The following is an 18285-nucleotide window of genomic DNA, read 5'->3' as shown; positions in this document are numbered from 1 at the left end:
ATGGCTGGCCTTCCTCCTGTCAGGGCTATGCCTCAAAATACCCCAGCACCAATGCATCATACTCAAGCTCCCCAAACACGATCTTCAATGCCCCAGCAGAACGGGGCCCCTGCAGGGCTTCCTGCATTCATGCCTGCCAACACTCGGCCTTATAGCCATCCTCCCCAGCCTCCTATGGATCTGCGGCTGCAAGATCCCGCTGAGATCAAAAATGCTCGAAGCGGGGAGCTTCCTATGTACAGAGCTCTCCGCCTCGAAAAGACTCCTGGTGCCTCCGGTGGTGGCAAGGCACGGGACACAGAATATGACTGGGAGACCATCACTCGTACAGACAAGAACATGTCCCAATCAAGGATCAAAGAGAGGATCGAGCACTTGGACAGAACCACAAGATCTGTCTCGAAGAAGAAGCAAGACAAGAACGAGACAATCCAGCTTCAGCTCGACAGGGCTCAAGCTGATCTGACCAAAGAGGACCGTGACTTCCGGTTCTACTATAAGCTGGCCCAGATCGAATCAGAATGGCGGGCGGCAGATGATCCCAGACACTGGGATGACAGAAGTGTGCGAAGCTCCAGAAAGCATAGAAGCCACTCGAAGCGGAGCAAATCTCCTAGGCTTGAGAGAGTGGCAATCAATGCATATTTCCAGAGGATGCCCGCCTCTGGCCGCCATGGCTCCAGAGCTATCGATACACATGTATCGATGAGACAGCCAAGGCAAATCCAACAAACACCTACCCAGCCACGCATGAGAGGGTTACCGCCTGTCACCCTTCCCCAAGGATTTGTGCACCCTCCTCCTCCTGCTCCTACTGCTGCTGCCCCTGTCAGGCCAGCGCCTCCTCCAGCAACTGATCCAAGATTGAATGGTCAACTTAGGCCTCCTATGGGGGAACAAAACGTTCCTCGTATGCCCCAAGCCCACTCTCTTCGACAGGGTCCATTCAATAACGCACAGCAAAGTGGCATGCCACCTGCAAAGCCAGGCAATGGGGTCCTTCATAATGCAGGTGTCGTGCCACCTATTCCCGTACCAGCACCAGCACAAGGACAAGTTCCAGCTCGACCACCCCCAAGGCTACCCGCGATCAATATCCCCATCGACCGACCACCACATGGGCCATTGCCAGGGGCGAAGGCCCCTCCACAGATGCCCTCGTCAAGTCCCAGTGCACCGAAAACTCCATTTGAGGCAGACAATCGCTCACCAAAGAAAATGGCACCAGAGCCAGGGTTCAAATTTGAAGATAAAGTCAAGGTTTATGATAACTCAGGCCGAAGTTCCTCGCCTTCTGATGGTGACAGTGACGAGTGGTCAGAGGATGAAAGTGAGGACACAAGGCCGTCGTCTGTTGATTCCGGTAGCAGCCCGCAACGGGGTCGAGGGCGTAGCCCGAACCCGAAGCGTATGCCTTCCGATCATCACGAAAACATCATCATCCAGGATTCTCGCAACCTCAGAAAGGATGCCAAACATATGGCTGATGACCGCTCCTTTCGAGATTCCGATCAGCAACATGTGCGATTCAATTCCCCCGGCCGTCGCTACCGTGACGAAAGTTGCTCGCCTAGAGGCGGGTATCATTCTCCTCGAGAACAACCTTGGAAAGGAGAGCCGCCACGAATTATCCAGGCCGCAAGACCTAGTGTCCGTCATGTGCGCGGCACTGCGCCCCGACGAGATAATTCTTATGATATCAGACCCAGTCACTCCGACAAGCCCCTTGAGCGAGCAAGATTAGACGACGGTCATCGTGAGCGTGACGTTCGAAGAGATAATGATCGATTTAAACATCTTGAAGAGGATCTTTGGCGGCGCCGTGAACTTAAAGAGAGGCGAGAAGATGGAAGGTCCGACGACTACAAGTACGCTGACCCTGAACCTCGCTGGAGTAATCAACGGGCTCGAGAGTATATGAGCCACAGGGAGCCACGCTATTCACGACAGCATCATGAAGATCGTGAGGCTTTCAGGAGATATAGTGGCCGACGAGACTGATAGAATGAGTCGACAGTCTCTTTATTGCGATTGCTGTGCTTTTACAGAATGTTTTGAATAGGATCAGTTCGTTTAAATTAAATACGGAATGGATTATATAACGTTAAGGTCTGGGAATGGCGTTTTTATCGTTTCAAAGGGATGAAGCTGAGTTGATGATTCGGTATCGTCCTTACCACCTATCCTGGAGCTAAACATGAATATTATGATGACAAACGATTTCAGTGCTAATCATTAATTGTGCATATGGTTCGTTTCCGCCTTGTTTAACATCAAGCTTGAGTTGTATGCATGAACGGCAATTATAGACCACGTGACTAAGCGAATGCCGGTAGTGCGTTAAGTGAGGGGTGTCGCGCCTGGAACGCGTCGTACTGTATTCATGTGAAAGGCTTCTTCATTCGTCGTACCTGACTGACCAGGTTCGGGGCCGAGACGCGTCCTTATCTTGCAGGAAGTCACAGTCTAATATGACAGGACCGTGGGGTACGGATACTTCCTCGATAATCTCGCCTTCACTCAACTGAGCATCGCAACTTCCTGCCTCGTTCTTTTTTTTTTTTTTATAATTCTCCCCTCCTCCCTCGTTTTCCTACCTGCCTAACCTTCAGCTGTCGCCAGTTCACGATATTTTATGAAGGTTGGTATCAACCACCTTCCTTTTCGTTCCTCGCCGGCACGGGCGTTCCTTCTTCGACGAGCTCTGCAACAGCAACGAGTTCAGGTGCACTCAGCTGGTCCGATATATTCACCAAATCTCAACGCAATGCTACAGCGCGCAAACAGCCAATACGAGGCCAATGGCCCTCCTCCCCAACAAAGGGGCCAGCCCAAAAGCCAATCGTTTCTTCCTTCCAGCAGCCCAAGTACTCACAATGCCGATATTCGACAACAACTAAAGAAGTCAAACGCTCCTGCTGTGTCGGCGAGGACCATGCCACCATTCTCCAGACCTCTTCAAAATCGACCTTCTAACATGAACCAACTCTCAAACAATTCTCGACCGCCAAACGGTGTTGGCGGTGGATCACTGGCCTCTCTCTGTGGAGGATCAAACTCATTCGGCGGGCAAGCAGATGTTGTTGATCTCACTGGACCTGAAGCTCACGCAAAGGCCCAAGCAGCGGTCTTCTTTACTGAAGACGACTTTTGTGACGACGACGACCTAGATCTGGATTTCCAAGCCCCTTCAGCACTACCGCCGCTTCCTGCAAATACTCCATCCAAGCGCATCACCAAGGAGAACATGCCACCCCCACCGCCAACCTCGACACAGACAGACAAGGCTATACCTTGGTCTTCATCACCACCCTCACATTTCCTACCACCGTCCCGCAATACATCTGTCACTTCAACGATGGCCAATATCTCGATGAAGCGCGATTCTTCTGGTGACCGAGATGACTTTGATGTTCCGGTCCCCAAAAAAGCCAAGAAGCGCGTACTGCCCCAAAGTTTCAAGCAGGAAGAACCCGAAGATGAGAGTGATTTTCACTCACAGGTCGCCCAAACACCGAATAACAAGCGGAAAGACTTTCTTAATCCCACAGCGAGCGCTGTCAAGGAACAGAAGAAACAGTTCCGAACTCAGCGTCAGCAAGAGCAACCGACGGCCAGCACCGATCTCTCCATGGATGAGATCAAAGAAGTCTCCACTTCGCATTCCAAGGGTAATTTTGCCATATCGCTGAGTGAAGAGCAGAGACACGTCTTGGATTTGGTAGTGAACAAGAACCAGAGTGTCTTCTTCACTGGTGCGGCCGGAACTGGTAAATCTGTCCTCATGCGAGCCATCATCACGGAATTGAAGAAGAAGTATGCCAAAGACCCAGAACGAGTTGCGGTTACTGCCTCCACGGGACTTGCTGCATGCAATATCGGAGGCATTACGCTCCATAGCTTCTCTGGTATTGGACTTGGCAAAGAGGATGCCCAAGCACTGGTCAAGAAGATCCGAAGGAATCCCAAGGCAAAGAACCGCTGGCTGAGAACTAAATGCCTTGTCATTGATGAGATTTCCATGGTGGACGGAGATTTGTTTGACAAACTGTCTACAATTGGAAGAACGATTCGAAACAACGGGAGGCCGTGGGGAGGCATTCAACTCATTATCACCGGTGATTTTTTCCAGCTTCCACCAGTCCCAGAACAGGGTGCAAAACGGGAGACCAAGTTTGCCTTTGATGCATCAACCTGGACTACCTCCATAGACCACACTATTGGACTTACGCAGGTCTTCCGACAGCGAGACCCAGTATTCGCCAACATGCTCAACGAGATGCGCCTCGGTCGCATAACGGAAGACACTGTTCGAGCCTTCAAAAAACTGGAGCGACCACTCAACTTCAATGATGGACTGGGAACCGCAGAGTTGTTTTCCACCCGGAACGAAGTCGAGATGTCAAATGAAAGAAGATTGAGAGAACTTCCTGGCACGATCAGGCGGTATGAGGCTCAAGATACTGGCAAAGAAGATATTCGGGACAAACTATTGATGAACATGATGGCGCCCAAGAGTATCGATCTGAAGATCAACGCCCAAGTAATGCTGATCAAGAACCTTGATGAATCACTTGTGAACGGATCTTTAGGCAAGGTGATAGGATTCTCTGATGAAAAGACGTTCGACATGGAGCCAATTGATGAATTCGATGAGGAAGAGAGAATGGCCAAAGCTCGAAAGAAACTACTCAATACATTCAAGCGCGAATCCGATTCAAGTTCTGGTGGCACCAAATTCCCGGTCGTACAGTTCATGGCAACGGATGGCACATCACGCGTGATCCTCTGCCAACCTGAGGAATGGAAGGTCGAATTGCCTAATGGCGAGCTTCAGGCCAAGCGAACTCAGCTGCCCCTGATTCTGGCATGGTCATTGTCAATTCACAAGGCCCAAGGTCAAACTCTTGAACGTGTCAAAGTCAATCTTGGACGTGTTTTTGAAAAGGGCCAGGCCTATGTTGCTCTTAGTCGAGCGACTACACAGGATGGCCTACAGGTTCTGGGCTTTCAAAAGTCCAAGGTCATGGCACATCCTCGAGTCATAGACTTTTACAACAAACTCTACAGTGCCGAGGAGGCACTCGGAAAACCCAAGGCTCAATCTATCACTAGTCTTGTATCCAATCGCATTGGAGCGGCACCCTCGAAAGCACCAGCGCCCTCGAAGTCAGCCCGCCAGGTGATAGATTTAGACGATGAGGAAGAGGCGATGGCTTCTATGGGATACTGAGTTTCAAGCTGGTGGGGTTACATTTAGATGCTAAAGAGCTTACAATCTATTGATACCATTGTATGATACGGAAGACTCAGTCGAAATGCGAAGTTTCGATAGATGCGAATAACCATGGGAAAGGCGTCAAGGTGTCAAAAGGGCAACTTGGTCGGGATAGACACGCCAGAGGCCTAGTAGATATTGAGACTTGTACGCACCAAGCTATGATAATACAAATGATGAACCGCTCTACTTAATTTTATGACATCTGCTGTGACCACTGGGCCTGCATAGTAACGAAACGTTTGCTCGGTTGGCTTCTCATTCAGCACAGACAAGTCGGCTCATGAGCCTGAGCATACCTTAGTAGCTAAGGGAAGAGAACCAATCTCATTATAAGCCATCCAATCAAGCGATGCTCACCGTGGCTGCAAACAAAAACACAAGAGAGGCTAAAAAGTAGGTACCTTGAGTACCTAGGTAAGTACCTCTAGTGGTTACTAAAGTTGTGACGCACACCGAGGGAACCACCTTCTTATCGATAACAAGATTGGCAACTTTGTTCCCACGCGAACTTCCCTAGTAGCTTGCCCCATGTTGAAATGGAAGTTCTCCCACCAGGACAAGCCCGCATCACACAACATTAAATCGCAATACGAAAACCCGCCGAAGCGCCTGCAGCAATACCTTATCGCATACGGCATAGAAATTGGAGAGTTCGGGCTTTGCAGCTGTCACTTTTCGCACCTCGCACCATTTCATTGCTAGGCCCCAAGTCTCGATCTCCCCTCGTTTTGCCCCATCCCGCCGCTTCGAAACTCGCCTGAATTCAGTCACTCAGTCGACGAGCCCAACCACCCGGTCCTCTCACTTCCAGGTACTTCGAAACAAAAGCAGTCCTTGTTCACTCAACAAAGTGATACATAAAACTTGGGGTCTCGATTCTGCGCGACTGGGGATTGGTCTTCAAAACCTCGTCAAAGGACGTTAATGACATCTTAACATTGCCGATCTGCCATAGCCAATAATTTGTGCCGAGGAACACAACCTTTTTCCAATCACGTATAAATCGCGAAATCTTACCAACCATGGCAACCCAGTTCATCGGCTTGCATATGCGGGTGGTGTTGAGGGACCCTCCCGGGAGCGAACTGACGGGGACAGTTGGCAATGTCCAGGCAGGGAGCGGCTTAACATTGACTAACGGTACACACAGAATTCTAACCCTACACTTGCAAGAACGATGCTAATTCCCGAGTTGCAGTGTTCGTCTCTGATACCAAACAATGGCTTCCTCACTTGCAGGTCCACGCCGCTAACATCGCCGATCTTGCTGAAGTCAAGAACGACAGGCCAGCGACATATGCGCCTCCTCCAGCCGAACCCATCGCGGCGCCTTTCATTTCGCAACCACCACCGCAACCTGCTTTTGTAGACCCTGCGATCCTAAGTCTGGGGAGACCGCCAGCAGCATTAACGCCGGCAGGCTCCGATTCAAAAGGACCATTGGAGGATGTGAGAGCTGAACTACAAGTCGCTCCTACGAGTGCCGCTGTCTCAACGCCGGGGAGACCCACCCCTGACCACGACCTGACTGGTTCTGTCAGTAATCTACCCATCAATGAAGCGGTCCAGGAAATGGACAATGGCCAGCCAATTGAAGGACAGGCACCGCGATCCGCCAAGAAGAAAAACAACAACAACCGACGCTCTCGGCAGTCCAAGCAAGGAAAGGGCCAGCGTGCTGAGGATGATGGTCAAGCTATTGAGGGTTCACCCGCCAGTAACCGAGGCAAGGGATGGAGGCAAACACCAATCCTGCAGAGTACATCATCTTTCCAACCATTTCATTCTCTGAAAAAGAGCTCCAAGGGGCGCAAAGGCCTCCTCGATAACGGCTGGGCTTCTGAAGATGTCACAGAAAAGATGGGGGAGTTCGATTTTGAGAACAACCTAGCGAAGTTTGATAAACGCACCATTTTTGATCAGATGAGGAAGGAGGATCAAATCGACGATGCCAGCCGATTGGTGTCTCACAATCGAAAGCCAAAGCCTGGCACAGCTGGCGGAAAGAACCTGCATTACACCGAAAATGTACTGGACCTGCCGTCCTCAACTAAGAAGGATGCAGACTTCTGGAATAGTGAGGCAGATGATGGATTGAACGAGGCTGAGAGGCTTTCTGGACGGGAAGTTCGTAGTGGTCAAGGTAATAGGAAGGCTGATAGCAAATCGGGTCCGTCACGAAGATCACAGTCACGCAAGGCGAGTGCTGTTGCAGTTTCTGGCGGCCTTCCGCTAAGCCGCGTCAACTCTGGCGTACGTGCAAGCCACCTGTCTCGGTTGTCGATCTCACGACCAGAGTCTCGCAGTACTAACAGTAGACAGCAAGGTCATCCGCCTGGCTTATACCTCGTCCCTTCGCATAAGCGTCTTGAAACCGTTTCAGCCCTGCAGATGCTTAATCTTGAGAACATAGCAGCGAACGAGATCGGCTTAACAGAACAGCTTATGGCCGAGAACGGAGGGCGAGGTATCGCTGAGGTTGCTCTGATAGCCCTTTCAGATCCTGCTATCAAAGTACGGTTCGGCCTTGCTGGTGCAAATCCCTCCTCCAGTGCTACATTGACGAGTCCGGTGGTGGTGATCCTGGCTGGCAATAACAAATCAGGTATCCGAGCTATTGCTGCTGCTCGCCATCTGCGGAACAAGAACATCAACATGCTCGTGTGCTTAGTGGGTATTGAGCGCGAGAAGGACTTGCTCGAAGACCTGCGGCAACAGATTCAACTTTATCGAGCATTTGGCGGTAAAATTCTCAGCAAAGCAGATCTGTTCGAACATTTGCGCAAAGCATCATCGTCAGGATCACCTGTCTCAGTATCACTCATCATCGATGCTCTTCTGGGCTTGACCATATCGTTTGAAGAGCTGCGAACTGGTGACCAGGCTGCTGTTTATGAGTTGATGGAGTGGGCGAACCGAAACGAAGCGTTCGTGCTATCGGTCGATGTGCCAACAGGTATCGACCCAACTTCCGGTAAAGTGGCAGTGATAGATGGTAGCCGCCTATTCGTGAAGCCTCGATACGTTGTTGCAATGGGTGCTCCCAAACGGGGCCTGCTTGAAGCCGTGACACCACCCGATGAGGATGGCCCCCAGAACATGAACAATGCCGGACACGAAGAGGAATGGCGTCTATTCATTGCGGACATTGGCCTGGGAAGTGCCGTTTGGAGGAAGGCTGGAACCAAGATTCGAAGAGGTATCGACTTTGATGAGAAGTGGTTACTGGAGATGAAGTATCGGGATGGACAGCAGGACGGAACCGACTCAGATGAGGAATGATGTACCGCACGAAACCAGCGAGAACATGCATTCATGACATGAGGAAGGGGAAAGAGAAACGAAGGAGAGCAAAAAGTTCAGCGATTGTTTTACCTGTTGCATGGGAAATGGCCAGTGGGAAGATGCATTTTGGGCAAAATTTGGCGTTTGGTGGGTTTTATTTTGGCGCTTAAGAGCATGCATTGTTACATTTGAGGTCAAAAGGGGACCAAATACCCAGGAGTTCAGTCAAAATAAGATGCTTTTTATCTGTAGATAGCTTTTCTGGTGGTTTCACTATTGCCGCTGTAGCTACTGTAAAAATATCCATAGCTGCTGCAGTTATTCTGTGTTTTGGTCGAAGACTGATTAGCGAGACGAGCCAAGTCCGCCAAGAGTATGGAGAAGGTTGCAGAGAGGCCAAGTTTAAGTTAAGCTACGGGGAGAAAACTAAGCTTTGCCAAGCATATTGTGAATTTGTTGTGCATGTGCAGGCTTGGCATTTTATAAAAGCTTGATTGGGTTTATGCCAATACTGTTATATGACGTGAGAACTGTGAAAGGGGAGGCCAACGAGCGGGTTTATTTTGAGTCTCTGTACCTATTGATTACCTAGGTATAAAATCTAGTGGTAGTATGGTGCGTAGGGAGACTGGTATGTTGTGAAAATAGAGAAAACAGTCCGATAGTGGGTGTAGTTACAGCTGCATCTATCAATAGCTCGAGAATAGCGCTTCTGATTTTGTTTGCCAGGGCAATGGGCCGATTGATTGATTGGCAGCAGCACGTGGTCGGAGAATTGCTAGAGCCTAGTCTGATTTTAGGTTTGATTTTAGGTTTGGGTTCATCGGCTAAGCCGACAAGACGAAGCTGGTGATGATACATGTGTAGATATTCAGGAGCGAAGACTCTTTAGCTGTTATAAAACCAAGGTTGCCAGTTATTGTTGGTCAACTTCTTTCATATCATTTGCCCGTCTATCTCAGGTCATTGATTGGTCGTTTCATGTTCTTAAAGGATCACACTATCGAGAGTCAATCTTGTTATTTTGTGGGAAACCCGGGTGATCTTTTCCGTACTTGTTCCCCAGAGTGCACAGTGCGGATGGCTGAGTGTAGTAGGTAGCATATGCACTTTGGTGTGGGCATTCGATGTGTTGAAAACTGCAGACACTGTCAGTTCAGAACATCAAGGATTTGATAGCTGCAGTCTTCCAGTCTCTATTAATTATTAATAAATAGTATGGTGAATCCTTGGTCACCTTCTATACTCATTCACACCAGAAAATAAGCATATCTGATCGTGTCAGCACCCTGACTCCTTTGACATAAAGAGGGGTCATATTGGTTTGACCATTGACTGAGAGAATTGGGGATGAGACGAAAGGGGATAAATTGAGCGCACATCCAGGGTATTGATGCGTTTTTTTGGGGGCTGGGAGAGGGCGGGGTCTGTAATTCGACACCATTCCACTAAGCCACAGGGCTGACTGTGTAAGTAAGGTACCTACAACATCTGCTATCAGGCGTCATCAATTGAAGGGATTGGATCCATGCAAGTTATTGCCGTTGACGATGAACGGTCCGAAAGTTTGACTGCAGCCAACCGATGAACCGATGAACGGTTGTGCATATGCTTCATCACATTTTAACTTTAACCGACTTCCAATCTCATGATCGGTCAAGTGCCCTTTTCAAAAATGGTTTGTTTGTTCTAGAATCACATCCAGAAAGTCACACATGCCACTGACAGCCCAGGAGATGTTACTCAAACATCAATAACACTTGACTAAGGCTCTCTCTGCAAAGGCACACAATCGAGCTCATGGAAATGCGATCGGACAATATAATCACTGCAGAATTGCATACGTGATTGCTACTCGAGACTAAGTTAAAAGATATAAGATCACCGTGGGCTATAAATAAAGTCGAGATCTGTACCATTGTCCCAAGGACAGCTGATTGCAAGTGTTGACAGCCCCTAACTAACAGTTCACACAGTGCGTCGCTTGAAGACGAAACATCGATAGCCCACCACCTCATCCATGGAGTGAACCGTCACTAAAATCCTCAAAATAAACCAGTTTCCACAGTATTTCCCCTCTGTCATACTGTTCCTGTTCCACAAACAACCTAACATTGTAATTTCTCAACCACGCGACGAGGCGAGACGAACGGACCAGGAGCTTATTTCTCTCTACGCAGAGGCCAGACTCAACCTTTTTTCTCCTCAGCTTCTTAGCATCCACATCCCATCTTTGAGGCTTCTTCGACCCTTCGAGATCGCCACCTAACGTTTCCCGATCCCCAAGACCGGTCTTCCTGCATACCTACCATCCACGCGACAATCGACAGTGGGAAAAGGCCAAGATTTCTAGGCGCTCAGAGTCACAGCCTCTCTGTTGTACAGTATTACGACCACGACTTTAGAATCCAGACTCCAGACTCCCTGTGTCATTCCTCCCGCCTACGCAATAGTTTTGAGATTCAGAACTCCCGAGCTCCGCCTCCTTCCATTACCAGTCAAAGGCCCGCCTTAATCAATCACGCCCCCGACACTACACTACTGTACTTACCAGGAACTGAAGCCCGGATCCAGCGCGTTTCAATCCTCCTGTTCCTTTCCCCACGATCTCTTCCCCAAATCGCGCCCCGAACACACTCTTTTTCTCTTCATCGATAATCTCCAACAATTACCACGTCTCGTCGAATTCAGGTCTAGATTGAGAGATCCGAAAATCACGAGCTGCTGCCGGTCGAAACTACCGCGTCGCTTACTCTTCGAAACGTGCCTCTCATGGCGACCGCCTAAGCCGACCCCCCCGATTCATAATCCTCGCCCCGCCCGAACTTGCGAACCTCGTCGCTCGCGGCTGGCCATACTATTGCGTTTTGACTCATAGGATAATCGGCCAGCCGCAATCATGGCTGCCGCCGCCGCCCTCGACATGGTCTCCGCGACCATCACGGGGCTGCCGTCGTTGTGCACGACGACTCTTCTGCCCGACAGTGGCGTTATGACACTGGGATTCGACGGTGTCCTTGTACCATTGACCGAGCCGGCTGTGTATCAAGTCCCATGTCCGACCCCCGATCTCTTGCCTCGAGCCGAGTACTCCGTGACGATCGCTGCTTCAGGCGACGAGAGCAGCCTCACTCAGCATGATGCAGCTGATAGCAGCCCTAAATTCTCCGACTTCCGCGACCCCTTTTACGCCTCGACTTTTCCGATATGCTACGCCCTTGCCGCAACTACCGTCACCGCTTACATGCTCGTTATTATGCTATTTGTCACCCCGCGATCGTTTCTTGATGGAGGAATTGTTTACTTGGGCCGACGATCCGCTTTCACTCACAGCTCTTCCAGCAGTGTCACGATCGGTGGCCGGCCATGGCTACAGAAAGTTGCAGCTTTGACCGTTGCCATCTCACTAACGATTGCCTCGGCTGACACCTTTCATGCCGCCAAAAGTCAGTACATGTGGGGGATCCAGAACGCGAATCAACTGCAGGATGAAGTGATGAATAGCGTGGAACTCAAAGTTATCCGGCTCGTCTCCGATACTTTTCTGTGGCTGGCTCAGGCCCAGACTCTAATCCGACTCTTTCCCCGGCACCGAGAAAAGATCATTATCAAATGGGTCGCGTTCGCACTCATCACTCTCGATGTTGTCTTCAGTGCCATTACCAGTTTCAAATACTCGGAAAATGGCATCAACACCACCGCGCGACCCAAAAACTTTGTTCATCCCGTGCCCGCTCTCAGCTATCTGTTTCAGCTCTCCCTTGGGCTCTTGTACGCAGCATGGGTTGTTTACTATGCGCTAATGAAGAAGCGCTACTCTTTCTACCATCCCTTTATGAAGAACATAAGCTTCGTTGCCATCATCTCGCTTATCTCAATCCTGATTCCCGTAGTGTTTTTCATTCTCGATATCTCCCAGCCTGATTTCACTGGATGGGGAGATTACGTCCGATGGGTTGGTGCTGCAGCTGCCAGTGTAGTTGTCTGGGAGTGGGTGGAAAGGATCGAGGCTCTAGAGCGAGAGGAGAAGAAGGACGGCATACTTGGACGTGAAGTATTCGATGGAGACGATACACTCGAAATCAACGCGTCCGAGTTCCCATGGCTCCGCAATCGCAAGAGCCGAAAAGGAGGCAGTTCGGGAAGTAGTGGCGACGGCGATCGACAGCAAATGTCTTCGTCTGCTGTCAACGGTTGGCCGACTGTTTCCTCCATTGCCAACAGATACCGAGGGCAGAGCAATGGTGCTTTTGCCGAGACTAGTGAACAATCTACGCAAAGAGGCACAGGCAGAGGTTTGCGGCCCAACATCTGGCCAGCTCGCCCGGCGCCTGCTGTGACCCCTATTAGCCGAACAGATACCGCCAGCGCAGCCAGCACGGTTTATGCCGTGAGATACCAAGCACCCTCAGAAACCACCTCGCAAACACCAGACCCTCTACCGCAACCGAGTGTGGTCGATTTGAGTCAACAGAGCAGCACTCCCCCAAGCCAGCACACGCATGATGAATCCAGTTCTTCAAACCAAGCTCCAGCTTCTGTACAGCATGGGCATGTCGTGTCATCGCCATCACAACAACCTGCCGATCTAGAAGCAAACTTGACAAACCCACCACCTCAGGGCGGTTGGCGAGGTCTCGCATTTGTCGGCCCGAGATCTGGTCACTCGGGTGAGGATGCGACAAGGGAGATGACCCAGCAATCAGAGAATAATCCAGTCGCGGAACGCGAAGGAAGGACAAGTAATTCGAGCCGGTGGGATCTAAGAGCTCGCCTGGAGGATTTTGCGGCCAACCAAGCAGAGAAATTACGGGACCGCATGCGCACAGCTCCCAATACCGAGAGTCTTCCTGTAACGGTTATTCCGGCACCTCCGCGAAGAGGAGCAGCGCTGCAGCAGGTGCTTGAGGAAGAAGAGCTCAACACATCAGAGCAGGGCTCGCCAGGTCGGGAACCTTTTACGTCACAAAACAGGAGCACGAGCAGTCCTAGCAATGCATCGCGAGACGCAACAGGAGAGATTGCACAACTCGACAGGAGTCGAAGCACGTTCTCAAGCAGCCAAGGCGATGGGCCGATCCCACCAAACAACCCACCACTATGGCGAGGTGTTCGGCCGAGAATGACTGCCGACGAAGATTACTATGATGATTCTGACGATGGATCACTATCGGGCAGGTCATCATTGGATCATCGGAGGCAAGATTCGGACTCATCAGGTCTCCACCGTACGAGTTGAGTACTTTGTGCTGATAGTTGTGCACTTAGCGAGGCGTTGTTTTCTGCTCTCTGATTTGATGAGCATCTGGATGATTTATATGAATGATACCCCAGGAATGAGTATAGTAGAGTTTTGCGTGTATATCTACGGGATGGGAGGGGACAGACATGGGCGTCATGTTTGGGATTGGATCCTGTATATGCTAGATGGGCTGACCTTGAAGGAAGGCAACGGCATTAATCTTGGAAGTATGCATGGATGCTCATAGTCAGAACGGCCTTTTCACGGAAAGGATATGCTGAATATGGCGTGTGTTCGTGTGGTAAATAGACTATAAAAGAACAACACCATGAAATCAACGGTTATACAATCATAGGGACATTTGTTTAACAATCGAATGGCCAGAAGCATGAACTCTGGTGCTGTGATTGTTTGATGCCTCTAGTAAGCGGAGGCTATTGACATGTTTGGAGGTTACGTTCGCTGATGGTTTGAAATACGTAGAAAATAACGTTCGGCATGACGTAGTGATGCATGTCAGCTGCAACGTCTACAAATGAAAATGGACTAGAGACAATCCCGTGCCAAAGCGAAAAACATCAATTCTCGGCAAGCTCGGAAGAGGAGAGGGCATGAATCATGGCAGATGGGGTGATGATAGCGATAGGGGGGGGATAGGGGATGATTGCGCTACCGCAAGTTCCTTCACATGTTTACACTGGATCCAATGACTTTTGGTTAGGCCTGGGCACGGAGATTAATGAGAAAAACTTGGATTGACTAAGTGACTTTTTAGAGTCTGTATGGCTCCGCCATGATTATATGACGATGCATCAAGCAGAATCCAATATCAGACAAATCATGACACAAAACATGGCACAAAACATAATAATACCGACATCGCAATATTACAAGGAATGATAATTAGATACCTTCTGTGCAGCAATGGACTCCGCGGGCCACCGAACGCCACAGAAAAGTCAGCTCTGCAGGTAATGAGATCCTGTGAGACCCTTGGATAATCTCAATTTTGGAGCCCGCGGAGCTAGGAGGCCTATTTTGTTCCCCACATTGTGGGAAGTTGAGTGCTTCTAGAGGGGCTGAGGAAGAATTTGAAGCCATAAGAAAGATACGAAAATCCGGGGGAATCAGGTCCGCTTAAACTCTATCGCAATAAGCTTGAATATGAGTTTCATGTGTGTTTATTTATTCCAGTGGCACCCGCATAACGGAAACCAACATTAAACAGCAAATGGTAACTAGGTGCTGGCTTACAGTTGCTTCAGCGTTGAGATGATGGACGGAATGGAGATGGAGGAACCAAGTAAGCCCCCCATACGTCCCAATCTGACCAATCATCGGACCCCTTCCCGCCTCGGCTTACCCACCCTTGAAATCTCCCCCTCCACTATCCACTAGCAACTCCCTCTAATACAACTTTCCAGCACGCGACGATCCCGCACAATCCGCGACTCTCCTTCATTGCTCGTCTTCTGTTTCCTCGTTTTCGTCTTTATCTCTTCGTTGCATTGAAATACGGGAGAAGAGCCGTTCAGGTCGAGCAAGAAACACGTTCCTTTTTCTCTCTACAGCGACTTGCCACTATTTGCGACTTCCGTCCCTCCTAGACCGACCTTGACCTATACGCGGACCCTTTTGCGACAAGAAAACTCCACTTCAAGGCGTCCAACGAAATAGGGGTGCAACGTCTACAAGCTAGTTTACCGCAGAAATTCTCGGCAACTAATATTTACAATATCGAAACCGGAATATTCTTCTGAGGAAGCTCGCAAGTGCAACATCAAAGACGAGACGAGACGAGACATGTCAGGCTCAGAACCCTTTCCGCTGCTAAACACGGCCAACGATCAGCTGCATCAGCGTCGTCCTGCAGACCAAGCAGATTCCTACGTCAGCAATACCACAGCCACCCAAGACGCCATCAACAACGCCCGGAGGCGACGTAAGAGTAGTCTTTTGGGCGGCGAGATCAGAGGTGACACGGGTGCTCCGGCATTGGCTTCTAGTCGTGCCAGTCTCGAAGCCTCAGATAACCACTCCAATGGTCACGTACGTCACATTTCCTGCCCTGCCCTGCCCTGTTCTGTTCTGTTCTTGTCAGACAGGAACCACCTGTGCATGCTGCTGTGTACTAACACGTCGATGGAACAGTCCGACGGCCGCAAGCGCTTCTCAAAACGACGCCGTGCTCGTGGCCTCATCGGTCGAGCCAAACAGACCATGATCAAGCATACTTTCGTCCTCCCTGCCGTCCTCCTCGTCTTCTTCCTCGTTGGATATGCCATCAACCCTACCGAGTCCAACCCTATCCATCACTTCATCTTCTTGTCGTACAAGCTTCCTCAAGATGATCCTAATGAGCCTGCGCAGTACGGAAAGGGACGCTGGGATATCGCCTTTGTTGGTTTCTACACAATTGTCCTCTCCTTCACTCGTGAATTCATCATGCAGGAGCTCCTGTCACCACTGGCCCGTTACTACAATCTCACCCGTGGTAAGAAGGCCCGTTTTATGGAGCAGGTCTACACTGCTCTCTACTTCGGCGTCCTTGGTCCCGCCGGTCTCTGGGTCATGAGCCACACTCCTGTGTGGTACTTCAATACCCATGGCATGTACGAGGGCTTCCCCCACCGAACTCATCTTGCACCAGTCAAGTTCTACTATCTGTTCGAGGCCGCGTACTGGGCTCAGCAGGCCATTGTGCTTCTCCTGGGTATGGAGAAGCCTCGCAAGGACTTCAAGGAGCTTGTTGGTCACCATGTTGTCACCCTCGGGCTCATTGCCCTGAGTTACCGGTTCCACTTCACCTACATTGGTCTGGCAGTCTACGTCACCCACGATATCAGCGACTTCTTCCTCGCTACGTCTAAGACGCTCAACTACATTGATTCTCCCCTTGTCGGACCTTATTTCGGAGTCTTCATGGTTGCTTGGATCTATCTGCGTCACTTCCTCAACTTGAAGATCATTTGGTCCCTTCTCACCGAATTCGAGACCGTTGGCCCCTTTGAGCTCAACTGGGAGACTCAGCAATACAAGTGCCGTATCGCACAGGTCATCACCTTCGCACTCCTCTCGTCCCTTCAGGCCTTGAACTTGTTCTGGCTCTTCTGCATTGCTCGAATTGCTTGGCGATTCCTCAGCCAGAACGATCTCCAGGATGATCGATCTGAGGACGAGGACGACGATGTCGAGGAAGAGGAAGAGATGCCTGCCTCTGCCCTCAAGACCAACGGCAAGGCAAATGGCTTCGCCAACGGACATACTAATGGTCATGCCATCAGCAAGATCCCTGAAGATGCAAAGAACTAGATGAATTCGCACCTCAGGTTGGCATCTGAAACTAATGGAAGGGAACTGCTAGAGGAAAGGACTTCTTCGACCTACTTTGTTTCCAGGAAAGCATCGGAAAAACGAAGAGAGGGTTGGTGAGACGAATTAATGGATCAACATCATCTAATGACCACATCGAGCGAGGGATGCCACGAAACGGGCGCATAGCTGTATTTCTCACTTTTCTTTTGAGACCACGGGGGCGGCAGGATGGGAAATGGATGGTAATGGAGTTCAACTGGGAGTGGTTGGACCTCACTGTCGCTTTTGTATCAAACATGCCGGCGTTCCGAGGGAGTCCGAACTAAACGGACTAATTATCTGCTGTTGTGTTGCGGTGGTAGGTTGCCGAGTTGGACAACAGACAGCCATACATTCTTGACATGCGTGTACGAATCGTGCACACATGCACATGTTGGCTTGTCGTCTGAACATTGGGAGCCAAGAGGGCTTCATTCAAATGAGGCAGTCGAAACGTCTTTCGACGAACTCGTCCGGCCATTTTGGAAAAGGAGGGCTCCTCACTTATATGTGCAATACTCGCTGGCCTCAAGTCACCCTACCGCATGCACCTCGGCAGTACACCATCTCCCTCGGGCCATGTATGCAAGCAAGCACCTATCTTCTTGTACAATCAAGCTTGTCACTATCTATACGAACACACTTAATAATATTACCACTTTGACGCTCGCTACCTCTACTCCCCAACCCGCGTGCTATTCACACTCCTAACCCCATGTAGCTACTTTCGTGTTCATCGGTAGTGAATGGATAGCTTACGTTTTTTCAGCTGGAACCCTCAACACGCGTCAACTTGGCGTCTTTTCTAACATGATCCGGAGGCCCGATTACTAACTCGCCTTTCGTGTTGGAAGGCATACAACAGATCTCACTTATTACCTATGCACTCTGTGAGGTGGGGATATAACCCCCAATTTTGCCTCTTACGGTGACTGTCCCAGACCCTTAAAAACACCGCATCACGCTGGAGGCGCACGCGTAAGCCGATACGAGCGAGCTCCAATATCTCCTCCGTACGGTGAGAAAGGTCCTGCATGGGAAATAAGTCAGAAATAAAACGTGTGCCTATCATTCGCCTGTCTAAGTCGTGGGTAACTCTACTATGTCGCAGTCAGTCCACTTG

The 18285-nt window shown here is 50.1% G+C and overlaps 5 protein-coding genes; all 5 read left to right on the top strand.

Moving 5' to 3' along the window:
* On the top strand, positions 1–2001 carry FFUJ_08656 (uncharacterized protein; the record flags this gene model as incomplete). The annotated part of the gene is made up of 1 exon (XM_023580618.1): positions 1–2001. The coding sequence occupies one exon, from the start codon at positions 1–3 to the stop codon at positions 1999–2001; it is 2001 nt and encodes a 666-aa protein (XP_023433364.1).
* A 766-nt stretch (positions 2002–2767) lies between these two features.
* On the top strand, positions 2768–5233 carry FFUJ_08657 (related to PIF1 protein precursor; the record flags this gene model as incomplete). Its single annotated transcript, XM_023580616.1, has 1 exon — positions 2768–5233. One exon carries the CDS (start codon positions 2768–2770, stop codon positions 5231–5233), a length of 2466 nt encoding a protein of 821 aa, XP_023433363.1.
* A 1070-nt stretch (positions 5234–6303) lies between these two features.
* Positions 6304–8563, top strand: FFUJ_08658 (YjeF domain-containing family protein; the record flags this gene model as incomplete). XM_023580615.1 has 3 exons in its annotated part: positions 6304–6421; positions 6480–7534; positions 7604–8563. The coding sequence occupies 3 exons, from the start codon at positions 6304–6306 to the stop codon at positions 8561–8563; spliced, it is 2133 nt and encodes a 710-aa protein (XP_023433362.1).
* A 2902-nt stretch (positions 8564–11465) lies between these two features.
* On the top strand, positions 11466–13805 carry FFUJ_08659 (related to pH signal transduction protein PalH; the record flags this gene model as incomplete). Its single annotated transcript, XM_023580614.1, has 1 exon — positions 11466–13805. One exon carries the CDS (start codon positions 11466–11468, stop codon positions 13803–13805), a length of 2340 nt encoding a protein of 779 aa, XP_023433361.1.
* Positions 13806–15611: 1806 nt separating this feature from the next.
* On the top strand, positions 15612–17120 carry FFUJ_08660 (probable longevity-assurance protein LAG1; the record flags this gene model as incomplete). XM_023580613.1 has 2 exons in its annotated part: positions 15612–15857; positions 15960–17120. The coding sequence occupies 2 exons, from the start codon at positions 15612–15614 to the stop codon at positions 17118–17120; spliced, it is 1407 nt and encodes a 468-aa protein (XP_023433360.1).
* Positions 17121–18285: the final 1165 nt, after the last annotated feature.

Source organism: Fusarium fujikuroi, chromosome FFUJ_chr07 (genome assembly GCF_900079805.1).
Source record: "Fusarium fujikuroi IMI 58289 draft genome, chromosome FFUJ_chr07".
Taxonomy (NCBI): domain Eukaryota; kingdom Fungi; phylum Ascomycota; class Sordariomycetes; order Hypocreales; family Nectriaceae; genus Fusarium; species Fusarium fujikuroi.
This window is presented reverse-complemented; position numbering and strand designations above follow the sequence as displayed.